The sequence below is a fragment of the Eptatretus burgeri genome, chromosome 2 (genome assembly GCF_056783735.1).
Source record: "Eptatretus burgeri isolate ZD-2024b chromosome 2, Ebu_testis_v1, whole genome shotgun sequence".
Lineage (NCBI taxonomy): Eukaryota > Metazoa > Chordata > Myxini > Myxiniformes > Myxinidae > Eptatretus > Eptatretus burgeri.
The window spans coordinates 98,187,275-98,202,088 of record NC_140962.1 but is presented as its reverse complement, the minus strand read 5'-3'; the positions used below and the strand labels follow the sequence as shown (position 1 = coordinate 98,202,088).

General features: G+C 46.9%; 1 protein-coding gene across 1 annotated transcript; it reads right to left on the bottom strand.

Annotated features, from left to right (window-relative positions):
- Window positions 1–4,957: 4,957 nt before the first annotated feature.
- Window positions 4,958–13,790, bottom strand: LOC147032654 (uncharacterized). The gene is made up of 2 exons (XM_085870447.1): window positions 7,846–13,790; window positions 4,958–7,763 (listed from the first exon to the last, which is right to left on the bottom strand). Exon 1 carries the CDS (start codon window positions 9,639–9,641, stop codon window positions 8,478–8,480), a length of 1,164 nt encoding a protein of 387 aa, XP_085726573.1. The 5' UTR covers window positions 9,642–13,790; the 3' UTR covers window positions 4,958–7,763; window positions 7,846–8,477.
- Window positions 13,791–14,814: the final 1,024 nt, after the last annotated feature.

The following is a 14,814-nucleotide window of genomic DNA, read 5'->3' as shown; positions in this document are numbered from 1 at the left end:
CGATTATGCATATGCTAGTCAAAACACTGCCACATCTATCATAAACCTCCATGAGCATTTTACTTGTAGATTTCCTTTCTTTCTTGTTACAACTTCCTGTATCTTCATGTGTAGTGAGATGCGTGAGTCCATGTTTGGCTTACCTTTTCACTTGAAAGTTCGTTAAGTAATCAGTAATACCTGGAAGAGTCTTCCCCAGGGCACCCCTCCGCCAGAACACCTTGTTGGCTCCTCAGCTGGTGGGGGTCGGGTCTGGTTGTGGCCCCATACAGAGGTCCTCGGGGTCTTCCTCCATGAGTTCGCTGTTAATTATTATGATGGCCTGGGTGAGGGGTGAGGCTTCACAGCATTTCTTTAGACAAATGGAAATGAGACGTTTGATCAGAAATACTCCAAAAATGATTCCCATGATGATTAGGATTGCTGCCCCTACCAGGCACAGTAACCAGTCTCCCCAGTCATGAAATATAGATCTCCACCCTGCGTAACCCTCCTTGCGTTCCACTCGATCGCCCGTGAGAGCTTCAAGCCTTATAGGTGAAAACACCTATAAGTGAAATGTGTTCTTCTCCGGGAGGTTACTGTATTTTCACAAGATTTCACAACTATACTCCAAAAGGGTTCTTTAGGGGCCCATGGAACTTGGGTAATTAGAGATGCGTGTTGACCCCATATGAATCCTATTTGTGCAAAGTGCCCCCGCTGGGTTTTGTCTTGCGTTTTGTTCTGCCAAGCCACTTCTGTCTTTTCTGCATTTTCTGACGTCCCCCCCTCCCAACAGGTTTTGTCATAGCATAAGACCATCGAATCGATTTTATTTCCTCGTTTCGTTCTATCAAATCATAAGTTTCCTCGGCTTGGACGCAAGACAGTTCTATGAGCTGCTGAGGCTGGATGGTTGTCAGCCCTCTGGAAATGAGTGGTGCGGTCTTGCCAGGTTCCTTTGAAAATATCTTTACCTTATCTAGTTCTTGGTTGTATGTTTTCCCCAACCTTGAGTATTCACCTGCTTCCATTCTTTCTCCAGCCGCTCCCCTCCTATGTCGCTGTGGGGTTGGTACTGGTTCATTTCCGTGTCCCCCTTTGCCACGGAGGTGTATACGGTTTCTTTGGCTTGAGTGTGTTAGTGTGTTGCCTAGTGATAGGTCCCCCCACAAAGGAGTAATGTGGGAGTTGCATGTTGTGTCGTCAAAGGTTCTGTCACTGTCTCCGTTACTACAAGGTTTACAGCATGCCACTGCACTGAACACTGCAGTCAACTGCAACATAATGACAAGTATTTGTGTAAAAGATTATTTTTAAATGATACCTCCGTACGAGGTTCCCACCATGACTAGAGCTTGCAGGACTGGAAGTTGCTCTGGGTGCGTGGTGAGTGGATGTGAAGGCCAGAGACCTTACTGTACACTACTGTAGATTTTGATCAGGCAAGCATACCTTCCATCCATCTCCTTGTCTGACGGCCTGTAAAGTGTTCTGGTGTTCGTTGCCCCATCTTGTGGTTCTGGGGCGCATCTCAATCTGTTCACCATTCTTCCTAACTCCCCTGCACTATGTCCGTTACTAACTGCCATTGAGATGTGCGGTGTTAGTCCTTCTCTGTGCTTCATTAGTTTGCGCTCTCTGGCGGCTTGTTTCACCTCCACCGCCGCTCCTTCCTTCCCGATCCATCGGTTGGTTTTCATCAGAGAGCGTTTGACGGTGTAATCTCTATGTGCTTTGGCCACGTATTCATAATCCTGCCCTGTTTCATCGTAGTAGACAGTGAGTGCAGTGCAAAGCCAATTCCATTCCTTCCAGATCGATGTCGTTGCTAAGCAACCGTTACTCTACATCCCTTTAATTCCGCTTATGCTTCCCAAATCCAATGAATTTATCCTGACAGATAGAGGCTCATATAAATACAACAGACATGCTTTTCTGTCCGCTTCCAGACAAACAGCTCGACCCCGACAGGCAGAGAATCGAAACGCTCCCTCGTCAAGGCCCACGATGGCTGCGTGTTCAAACAGCACGAGCTCCGCCCGTAATTTTTCCCAAAAACACCGCTATCCTCATCAGTGCGTAGCCTACCAAACGTCCTTGGATGTCTGACATGTAAACAAGGACAAATGTGTCCAAGAGCCACGTCCTAAAGGTTTTGGAAGAAGAAGAAGAAAAAGAAAAAGAAAAAAGAAAAAGAAAAAGAAGAAAAAAGAAAAAGAAGAAAAAAGAAGAAGAAGAAAAAGAAAAAGAAAAAGAAAAAGAAAAAGAAAAAGAAAAAAAAAAAGAAAAAGAAAAAGAAAAAGAAAAAGAAAAAAAAAAAGAAAAAGAAGAAGAAAAAGAAAAAGAAAAAGAAAAAGAAAAAGAAAAAGAAGAAGAAGAAGAAGAAGAAGAAGAAGAAGAAGAAGAAGAAGAACGCGGAACTCTCTGAGAGCCGGCGTTCGCTACGCAAGACGCGGCTAAAAAGATAAACCCACTTTAAATAAAATCCGTTCCTTGTTCAAAGCATTTAAATCGCCCTTTCCATCTATCCTAAATCCCTCGGTCCCGCGTCTCTCCCGCGTCTCTCTTTTTTTTTTTTCTCTTTTCCTCTTCCGGTCACGAAGCCCAATCAACAACAACAACAACAACCGGAACAAACATATATATATATATATATATATATATATATATATATATATATATATATATATATATATATATACATATATATATATATATATATATATATATATATATATATATATATATATATATATATATATAGATATATATATATATATATATATATATATATATATATATATATATATATATTACAGCCTTGTTTCAAAGCATTGTCGCTTCCATGTTCCGATAGCGCGTGCACTCGCCTCGAAACAAAAAAATCGAGCGATCCTTTGAAACGTCAATGTCCTTATTAATTAATTTTACCACAAAGCTATCTCTTTAAAATCTAGTTTGTCCACCATATTCAAAATCAGCCGCCTCGAGAAATTCTCGTACATTGCTCCGACAAGCAGGCACGTTCACAGCAGGGTGTTAATTGCACTTTCAAGTTTGACAAAGCGCGCTGGGCCCATGCGTGATTACGTCATCACGCACTCACATGAGCAATACGTCTTATCAGCACGTTGGTTTTTACGATCAAACTCACGTAACAAATATTTGACGACATCTCAAATACGTTCGTTTTAAATCGGAATTTTTACAGAATCCTAAGAAGGGCGTCCCCATCTTGTAAAATGTGCTAATCCATCTCGTAAACCCTCACGATAAGCTGTCCTTCGACGGGACGATTTCGTGCTTTCGTCGCGCCTGTTAAATCCTACGGCACGTCACGTGACTCGCAAAACCCCATAAAATAAGTTTTTTTTCCCAGATTTACGAAAATCAAGTATAAAACATGCTTAATGACCCCAACAATGAAACCAGAATTGAAACTGACGTTAAAACGAACCCGTAACGTCGATCAGCCTTACAAAACATGCAAAGTGGAAACAGAACTGAATTTGAATTTGAAATCAAAATGATGCTCCGTGGAGACCATCCATTTATCACGTACAGTGTTCAAAGCCAAAACAGCATACAGAGTTTATCGGACCATGAGAAAACCCGAACGTTGGTCCATTTGACATCCCACAGCACGAGTACTGTAGGGAATTCTCACACATAATCCCCAAACTGTCTGCTGAAGTGGTTTTAATTATTCAATTCCCCATCGAGTTCACACACACACACACACACACACACACACACACACACACACACACACACACACACACACACACACACACACACACACACACACACTCTCTCTCTCTCTCTCTCTCTCTCTCTCTCTCTCTCTCTCTCTCTCTCTCTCTCTCTCTCTCTCTCTCTCTCTCTCTCTCTCTCTCTCTCTCTCTCTCTCTCTCTCAAAATGACATTTGCCCATCACTGAATTAACAACACGTGCAGAATCGGTCATCATCGTCCTTCCTCCGGATTTGGTGTGCGCAATTCACCTCGTCCAAAGTCTTCACATTAACGATGACGACCAATCATCTCCATACAAACATACAAGTTGTTCCACACATACAAGTTCCAGGTTGGAACACTCAACTTACGTCGAACACAAAACTCAACCTTCCCCACCACATTGTATTCACAAATACATCCAAACAGGTAACTCTACAAACAGCCCTTCTCCTGGCTCATTAACTTTGTGTTTTTTCCCCGTTGGTTCAAGATTCCCTCTGAATCGAATCGCTTACGTCCTGTCTCACTTTGTGACTCCGTTAGCCACGCTGCAAACGCTCTCCAGTGTTTTCCACTTTCACCGATAACTTTAAGTGTTGTTCCTTTGGGTAACTCTATGTTCTTTGCAGAGTTATTCCCCATCTTTTGTTCTTATCTTACCAACCGCCTAATAGCTGTAAATCGTTTCTCCTTTTACACCGGGACCGAAATCCCTTTCAATCAGCCGCCTAATAGCTGTAAATCATTTCTCCTTTTACACCGGGACCGAGATCCCTTTCGACCCGCCGCCTAATAGCCTCAAACCCAATGAAGGCCTCTAACCTTCCCTCTCTATGGTACAGGATTCCAACCTGTTCCCTCCTTATTTCACACGGATACCTTTATCCTCGACCCTTACCGGTTCTAACATACGGCCTGCCAGCCCTCTTTGTGCCCTTCAAACAAACCGCATTTGAATCACCTCATATGTTTTACCGTTACAGTTCTTTATCCGAGCAGATCCTGGAGCTGCGTCCAGCGGGGCACTGCCCACCAAGTGTACAGTTTTCACCTAACTAGGGCTCCCTGTCTTAGGTGCCCTATACGTGCAATTTCCACGTACCTTTAGCTGAACCCTTGCGATCGCTGTACACCAAGTGGAGTCCCGCTGTCCACACCACCAGCATCAGTCGCACCCCATCCTCGTCGCCAATTGTTATGACTCTTCACCCGGCCGAGTAATGACAGAGTCGAATGAGGGTTCTCGAATGATACGATTTATTTCAGAAGATGGCACTACGCATGCGGAATGCAGCCCAAAGGCCCTTCAGTCAGGTGCCCCCGGACCACATTGAGATTCTTACTTCAAAACAGTTGTATATATAATCACACAAAAGCAAAACTGGGTGTGGACTATAAGTGTGTGCTAAGGGATAAAGAAATAAAGAAATAAATGCGGCAGTGGGCTTCTTTCCCCCCTCCCTAGGGGCCCTCAGGGAAGTTGAATCAGTCAATCCTCAGATTCGCAACCCAACAGTTCATCTTGCAAACTAATAACTTTCTAAGACTCCTACACCCCTACACTGGCACCTGCTGATAGCAAAGGCGAAACTCTGGTGATGACTAAGAACAGGAATGTGTGGGATATCAGCATAAACAGTTTTCCCAAGGACATGCTGTTGTGCAGCTGCAGAGCCATAAAGGGTTATCAAAGACATAGTGAAAACAGCATGATACATTTAAAGCAACATTTTAAAGCAAGGTTTGAATCCTGACAGCTGATTAATATACAACTATTGACTATTGATTATTCAATTATGGCTCAAATATGACCACCTAGCATATCATCATCATAACATCTACTACTATGTTTCATGCGACAGACAAGGTAAACGTTGATGATTCTCTCAAGATTGGACGACAACAGATGGCGGAATTTGAATCCGGATGGCCAGCAAGCTTCAACAAGACACGAACCAAGAAAGTGACCCTGATGACTTCAACTAAAAAGAGCATCAAGCTGGATGGAAGGCCAGTATATGATACCGAATTGATCTACACCCGAGTCATATTGTTACGGGGCCGGGTATCGGTGGCGAGCACGACCGCTAGAGGGAGCAGTAGAGTCAGCTCCACCGAACACACCGGAATTGAGGTCGTGCCTTTTGGATAAGTCCGAAAGGCACGGGTCCCTTACTGGACCATGAATCACCAATAATTCGACGGTGTGGAGTAGGGTCAATTTCCAAACTTCAATATACCTAATTACCCACGCGGACAAAGCTACCGGGGAATTCACATCCTCGCCAGACCTCGAGCAGAGCGAGCCGTTACCGAGCCCGAACCGTGTGTAACCCGAGCGGAGATTACCAACGCCCGTCGGACCAAATGAACAATTTACCCTCGCTATCTCTCAATACACACCGTGCCAAGCCAATGAAAGAAACACAGAAACGAGCTGGAACATTTAACAAAAGGGATATTTATTTATAATGGGGCAGGGGAGCACGCAAGAAGGCAGAGTTAACCGAATAAAAGGAATGCAATTTACACACACGGCACTTAAACGTTTCTACTTAAAAGACGGGCACATGCACACAGACACACGCCCCCCAAAAAGAAATGGTGGTCGCGGCCTTTATTGATACCCCCAGCTCAGAAGGAAGGGGAGCTGGAGGTAAGAGACTGGCTTGGACCCTTCCGCTTCGTGCGGTTCTCGACGATCTGGCCCGGCGGGACTCGAACGCACAACACGATGCCGCTCCAAGTACCAGGTACGGAGGGTAGCATCGGGCGCTGGCACGCTCCACCGACAAAACAGACAATGAGGCAGTCAAAGCAAGTCAGCAAGGCAGACAGGCAAGCGATCCTCCTCCGGCTCGCAGGCAGGCGATTCACGGCGGGAAGACTCTCTCACCCGGGTCGCCTCACACAATGATCCCTTTTTCTTCACAGGTGGGAGGGATCCATCTCGTGTCATTCCCTTCCTCATTGGACAGGCGTGTCGGACAATCTCCCGGCCGTTCGAGATTGGTCGGGTGTGGGGGGGGGTGGTGTTCATGTCTCCACCCCTCGACCAGGAAGTCGAGCAGCAATATGTTGTGTTGGCTCCCCATTGGCCGAGAGGCGGCAGACGTGCTCGCACCCCTTCGATTGGCTAAGAAGGGCACCATGCCCGTATTTGGAGTGAAATCCAAGACGCCAACGTCCAAAGAAATCCCGCCTGGCACATTGGACTCCGCCCACGGCTGTGCTTGACACGCATGCGCGGGGGAAAGGCCGATGGTGAAGAAGCGAAGATGGGCGTTGTTGTTGTTGAAGTTTAAAATGTAAAAATCCTCACTATAAAATAACTCACAGCGCACGTACAATTAATCACCCATTAAACATAGGATGGGGCCCTAACTAGAAACACATACTTACCGATATAGCTGATCTATAGGACCTGGCTGTTGTGTGCAGTAAGCTTCCAAATTCGCAACAATATGTCTTCAACAATACAGGGATATTGATATCAAGGATGTCCTCTCTTACGAACTGTCCCCTGCCCCAGCCTCCTTGTTTGATGAGAGCGGTGCGATGCATGCTCAGTCGAAAGCAATCCTGAAGACGAAACTCCAAGTTGAGCAATCAAGTCGAATCCAAGGTGTTCCAGATGCTGTCATCATCGATGGATGCGCCATGTTATGGACTGTACATTGGCCCACAAATGGTACAGTTGAGGATTATGTGATCAACTTCATGGGAACCATAAATACCACCTGGAGTGTTGTGACGTATACCTGATTTTCGACATGTACATCAAAATCAGCACAAAACAAATGACAATATCCAGTCGCGCAGGTCATGATTCAAGTCGAAAACATCAACTCAACTTACACACAACACTTCCAGCGCAAAAAATGGTCCTAAATGTAGCCGACAACAAAGTACAACTGATCAATTTGATCTGTCAGTATCTGATGACCCACATTGTGGACAACCAGACCAAACTGGTGATCACCGGAAAAGATCCTACACCAGTACAAGTATGGAACAATTCCACTCTCCAGAGACAGGATCTGAAAACACACCATGAAGAAGCAGATGTCATCATCATCCATCACTTAGTTAGAATTGTGTCAGGTGTCAGTGGTGACTCACACATCAAAGTGGTCTGCGACGATACAGATGTCTTTGTCCTGTTGATTCATTTTTACCTCGAGGAAAAGATGACTGTGGATGTCAGCATGGAGAGTATGTGTGCTGGGAGGGCGAACGTAGACATTCGCCAAACAGCACTGAAACACAAAAGCATCGCCAAATATCTGCCTGCTGTGCATACTCTAACCGGATGCGATACTGTGTCATATTTGTTTGGCATTGGAAAGGCCACAGCACTGAAGGTACTAATGGGTGGACATCATCCCACCTTACTTGGTCAGCTGGAAGCAGACGAGGAAAAGATGATATCTGAGGCAACTACCTTCATTGCTGCCTGTTATGGTTCCAAAGTCGAAGGTGATATTGTTATGAATCTGGAAGCCATTGCACACAGACAGACAGCAGTACCTAAGCTTAGTTATTTCGATAAGTATGTGTTTACAGTTAGAATCCCTCCTTCTGTCTAATGGGAATTTCGTGTGTGCGCTACGAAGTTTTTTTAGCTCGGTTTATTACATCCTTAGCTACAACAACTACAACAACGACAACAACAGCGCACCATCCTGCACTCGGCCCGGTTGCCATTACGCACGTGTTTTTGGCTGAGGACATGGGCAGAGCCTTCGTCGCCTTCACCTCGGGTCGAAGCTCCGCTCCGAGGCGGAGCAGAGAGCGTTTCCTCCAGCCGATGAGCAGAGGGCGAGCACCACATGCGCGACCCAGCCAATCGGGAGGCCGCCAGGAGTCGCCTGACAACCCACCCTCCAATCAGGAGGCAAGTGGCGGGGAGAAGAAGCCCCTCCCTCCTCAAGAGGAGTAGAGTGGTTGTCTGGACCAGAGTTGGGCAGAAAAGGATTGTGGCGATTGCGTTCTGCAGGATCGTGGCGATTGCGTTCTGTAGGATCGTGGCGATTGCATTCTGCAGGATCGAGGCGATTGCGTTCTGCAGGATCGAGGCGATTGCATTCTTCAGGATCGTGGCGATTGTGTTCTACAAGATCGTGGCGATTGCGTTCTGCAGGATCATGGCGATTGAGTTCTGCAGGATCGTGGCGATTGAGTTCTGCAGGATCGAGGCGAATGCGTTCTGCAGGATCGTGGCGATTGCGTTCTGCAGGATCGAGGCGATTGCGTTCTGCAGGATAGTGGCGATTGCGTTCTACAGGATCGTGGCGATTGCGTTCTACAGGATCGTGGCGATTGCGTTCTGCAGCATCGTGGCGATTGAGTTCTGCAGGATCGTGGCGATTGAGTTCTGCAGGATCGAGGCGATTGCGTTCTGCAGGATAGTGGCGATTGCGTTCTACAGGATCGTGGCGATTGCGTTCTACAGGATCGTGGCGATTGCGTTCTGCAGAATCGTGGCGATTGAGTTCTGCAGGATCGTGGCGATTGAGTTCTGCAGGATCGTGGCGATTGCGTTCTGCAGGATCGTGGAGATTGCGTTCTACAGGATCGTGGCGATTGCGTTCTACAGGATCGTGGCGATTGAGTTCTGCAGGATCGTGGCGATTGAGTTCTGCAGGATCGAGGCGATTGCGTTCTGCAGGATCGTGGCGATTGCGTTCTGCAGGATCGAGGCGATTGCGTTCTGCAGGATAGTGACGATTGCGTTCTGCAGGATCGTGGCGATTGCGTTCTGCAGGATCGTGGCGATTACCATCTGCGGTCTTGGTGGCGAGTGTGGCTAGGTCCCATTCGTGGGCCGTGGACTTTGGGTCGTGGGTTTGAGTCGGTGAAACCGCACGAGGCGGGGAGGTACCCGGCGCGACTGAATAAAAGACCCACGGGTCCATTTATTGTGTGTGTGTGTGTGTGTGTGTGTGTGTGTGTGTGTGTGTGTGTGTGTGTGTGTTTGTGTGTGTGTGTGTGTGTGTGTGTGTGTGTGTGTGTGTGTGTCCGTGGGCCCCGTCTGTTAAGTTGAGCTGTTTAAGTGTTTTCTTTTCATTGTACATTGCATTTTATTCGTGATAACTCTGCTCTGTGTGCTCCCCTCCCCGATTATTATAGTAAAATAAACCCCGCCGTGTTCAATGTACCAGCTCGTTTTCTGTGCTTTCCTTCATTGGCCTAGCATGGTGCGTGTTGCGAATTGGTAGGGCCGTTCGTGCCGTGGATTGTTCATTGTGACCGGCGCGGCTCTGGTAACTCTGCTCGGTTACGCCGGAACCGAGTCGGTACCTGCGACTCGGTCCAGACAGAGTCGGCCGAGGGTGTGGTTTTCCCCGGTAGTTGGACGACGTGGGTACTTAGGTATATTGAAATCAGGCAATTGACCCTACCCCATGCCGTCAAAGTATTGGCGACCACGGTCTGCTAAGGGACCCGTGATCTTCGGACTTATCCGAAAGTCACGACCTAAATTCCAGGGTGTTCGGTGAAAACGACTCTACTGCTCCACCTAGTGGTCGTTTGTCGCCACCGAACCCTGGCCCACAGGGGACTATTATTCCCACAGTCGGCCAGTGCAATACTCCGATCCTACCAGGGCGCAATCCAGGAAAGCAAACGTGGCGGTTTGTGCAGGACCTAAGGTGGGTAAACGACGGTGTACTCTCAGCCTACCCCATCGTTGCCAACCCGACGACTACCTTGACTAGTATTCCGAGTAACTCTCCCTACTTTACTGTGGTAGATCTTTGTTCAGCTTTCTTTAGTGTACCGATTGCCCCTGAGTCACAATTCCTTTTTGCGTTCACCTCTCAAGGTAGGCAATATACTTGGATGGTGCTTCCCCAAGGTTACACTGAAAGTCGAACACTATTCTCTCGGGCGTTGAAAAATGAGCTGGATTACATCGTTTTCCCAAACGGATCCATATTAATCCAATATGTCGATGACATTGATCTGCTCAACATCAAAGGAGGCGTGCGAGCAGGATACTCTGACGCTGCTGAAGGCACTCGCGGAAAAGGGACACAAAGCGTCAAAGGCCAAATTGCAGTTTTGCCAGCAGGAGGTAAAATATTTGGGACACATCCTGAGCGAAGGCACCAGACGTATCTCTCCAGAACGAATATCCGCAATATTGAAGCTACCAAAGCCAACCACCGCTAAACAGATGAGATCGTTTCTGGGGACGACCAGTTACTGCAAACAGTGGATACCTGATTATGCAGCGCAAGTTCGCCCCCTGCTGGAGATTGGTTCTGGAAGCGTACCCAATACGCTTAATTGGACGCAAGAAGCTGATACCGCTTTTGTGATGCTTAAACAAGCTCTGTCCTCTGCTCCTGCTCTGCACCTACCAGACTACGAGAAACCCTTTTATTTATATGCAGATGAGGCTGGAGGCTTTTGTGCAATCAGTGCTGGCCCAGAAACACGGGAACAAATTATGGCCCATCGGGTATTACAGCACCAAATTGGATCCAGTGGCTCAAGGCTTCCCATCCTGCTTGAAAGCCATGGCGGCCATGTCATACGTCGTTCAGACGACGGAATCGCTCGTCGCGGGGCACATTCTAATCCTCATGGTGTCACACACAGTCACAGCTGTGTTGTTAAAGACGAGGACACAGCAACTGTCCGCCTCACGAGCAACGACATATGAGCTATCACTCACGGCTCCAACGAACATCACGATCAGGAGATGTCCGCTGTTAAATCCGGCTACTCTGCTTCCAACAGGCCAGGATGGTGATCCTCATGATTGTGAGGAGGTAGTCGTTCACACGTGTCTGCCACATCCTGATCTGAAACACACCAATCCAAAATTCCGAAGTGATTCTGTATGTTGATGGGTCATCTACCTGGGCACCAGACGGGTCTTTGCTAATGGGCTAGATCACAAAGTAATTGAAAGTGGGAAATTGACCGTGAACTGCTCTGCGCAGCAAGCCGAGGTGTTCGCTCTTACTCGGGCATGCTGCTTGGCAGAGGCCAAATTGTAACAATTTACACTGACTCGGGCTATGCATTTGGCGTTGTACACGAGTTTGGCGCTCTCTGGCACGAGAGAGGATTTATAACGTCATCTGGTGCCCCGGTGAAGAATGGTAAATGGATTGGTAATGTATTACAGGCCATACTTTCGCCTCACCAAATTGTGGTCGTTAAATGTGACGCACACACGGGTGGTGCTGATGAGGTTTCACGGGGTAATGCCAGAGCAGACGCAGCTGCCAAGGCCGCAGCTATTTCACCGGATACCCTACCAGTATCCCAATGTACCTTAACGCCAGGGGCAACGCCATCTCTTGACGATGTAAATACTTTGCAAGCTGCTGTTGGTGCAGCAGAGAGAGGTTTGTGGATAATGGCTGGATGTGAATTTGATGATGATTCAAAACTATGGAGGTCACCTGATGGCCGAGTGGTGGCTCCCAAAGCTCTGCTACCCTAGCTCGTTCGCTTAGCGCATGGGGTCGGGCATACCAGGAAGGGGGGAATGTGCGCCTCTATTGGGAAGCAGTAGTTTGCCCCAGGCTTTAGTCCAATTGCAGAACAATATTGTTGGTCTTGTCGCATTTGCCAAGAACACAATCCGGAAAAGGGGAGACAAGTTGCCCTAGGCGGTCACCCGAGGCCCTTTGGACCCTTTGTTCACATCCAGATTGATTTCATCCAACTACCAAAGTGCTGTGGATTCGAGTTTGTTTTGGTCGTCGTGGATTTATTCACGAAATGGGTCAAGGCTTACCCCTGCAGAAAAGCAGATGCCATTACTGTGGTTAAACTGCTGATGAAGGATTTTGTCTGTAGGTTTGGGATACCCTGTAAGATCTCTCGCGATCAGGGAACTCATTTTACAGCCGAAGTGGTAAAATAAATGTGTAGGGTTTTGCAAATCAAACAGCATTTAGATTTCCCTTACCATCCACAGTCTGCAGGGGCAGTAGAAAGGCAAGATGGATTTCTAAAGAATAAGTTGGCCAAGATTTGTGAAAAGACTGGGTTGAAATGGCCAGATGCTCTGCCCATTGCTCTCATGACCATGACATCAAACCCAAATCGGAAAACTGGTTTATCTCCGCACGAAGTTCTAATAGGAAGGCCCATGCGGACACTACACTCACCTCCACTCTCCGTAAGAGAAATTAATGTGCAACAACTAGATGACACAATATTGACCTTTTGTATCACCTTGAATCGTGCTGTGAGGAGCTTCTATGCGCAGGTGAAGCAAGCCTTACCTGAGCCGGCCACCACTGATCACCACAATTTCAAGCCTGGGAACTTGGTCTCTGTGAAAATTTATAAGAGAAAGAACTCTCTACAAGCACGATGGTGCGGGCCGTTCCTGATTTTGTTGACTACCCACTCTGCTGTGAAGTGTAAGGGAAGGGCGACATGGATTCACACCACACATTGCAAGCTGGCGCACAACTCGAAGGACCTTGAGGAGAATGCTGCCTCAGGATAGTTGTGATAACTTTTTTAGTTACATGTTTGGGTATATCTTTGACTTTGGCTTGCCTGGTATGGATGTGGTCAAGGGGCGTTATAAGTACTCGTGATGGGAATTATTTGTACATTCCTCAGCCAAGCACTTGTTATTCCATCCACAAAGCTAACCGCATTGTACACCGACACCGAAGAGGTTTGACGGGTAGAGTGGGAGTGGATAAGGGTTCAAACAGAATGGAGTTGCAGAGGAGTATCGAGACACACTTGCAGCTAGAAGGGTTATGTGGAATAAATACTTATCTGGCTCTTTCTCTTAACCACGCTAAAGGCCCAGTCACACCTTGACGTTTTAGCCAGCGATGGCAACGTATTAAAATGTATCTAAAACGCTGGCTTACGTTGAAATTTTGATGTTTTTTTTGAAGATTCGGACGTATTCATAGCGACTTGGTCTTATGTATAACGCATTAGTAACGGACACAGAACGTTTCGTTGTGTTAGATAACTTATACCAACGAATGCTGAACCTGTTGTCGGCCTACACAACCGATGCCCAACGATAGTCTAACTTAGGCATAGCGCGTTGCACGCATCGCCGACGATGTCGTGACGTAGCCTATTAAAAGGCTGACGCACAACGATTCGAATCATAACTGCCATAGAAATGGAAGTGTCAACATCGCAGTCACACCTTGGCGATCTTGCCAGCATATGCCGACCTAAGAAAAATGTGTCTAAAGGCCCGGTCACACCTTGACGTTTTAGCCAACGTATGCCGATTTTTGAATTTTTTTTCTAAAACGCTGGCACACGTTGAATACGTTATGGGTAAGTTTTGATAACATTGAGAGCACGCTGAAAAACACTGCCATACGTCGTTGTACGTTGGCTTTATACGTTGTACTTTTCGGTTGTCCTCAAATTTTTTCATGCTTGAAATTTCACAACGTATGCCGGCGTATGACTCACACGTTCCGCTACGCTGGCCACAAGTTGTATGCACGGTCTGCGATCGTTGACAGACGTCAACACATGCTACTTGTAAGTTAATCATAAGTTGAGACACGCCAAGGTAATGTTTGGCGTACCCGAAACTTATTTCTAACCGATGATTAACGCGTTGTTGGCACGTTGCGCGATCGTTGCCACACATCGACAGACGTTACTTTTAAGTTACTCATAGGCTGAAAGACGTCGGTATAATGGATCGTCCTTGCGTCAGCGTCCACGGCCACGGCCAGGACACTTATTTGCAGCATTCTTCAAACTTTTCTTGGGCATGACGAGGATGTTCACACTTCGATGTCTAGCTTGGCTATGATTCCAATTGTCCATCGGCAGCGTCTATTTAAAATAGTCGAGTTTGAGTGTTTAACACGTTCAGAAGAAACGCTTCAAATTTCCAAACCCCAGCATCAAAAAACAAAGACGAGTGAAAGCAATTTAAATCGTTCATTGTAAACAATGAAAATAGCTGAGTGGTACCGTTTAAAAGTCGTTGAGAGTAAAAAAAATCCAATTGTTGAGCGCAAGCGTCTACTTTCAATAGTGGAGATGCAGCCATTTAAATCGTTGAGTGGCAGCCGATGAACCTACACGTGGACACGCGGACGCAAGGAG

Excerpts from the sequence above, each read along its gene's own strand:
- LOC147032654 (XM_085870447.1), bottom strand. The coding sequence starts at position 9,641 with ATGGACCCGTGGGTCTTTTATTCAGTCGCGCCGGGTACCTCCCCGCCT.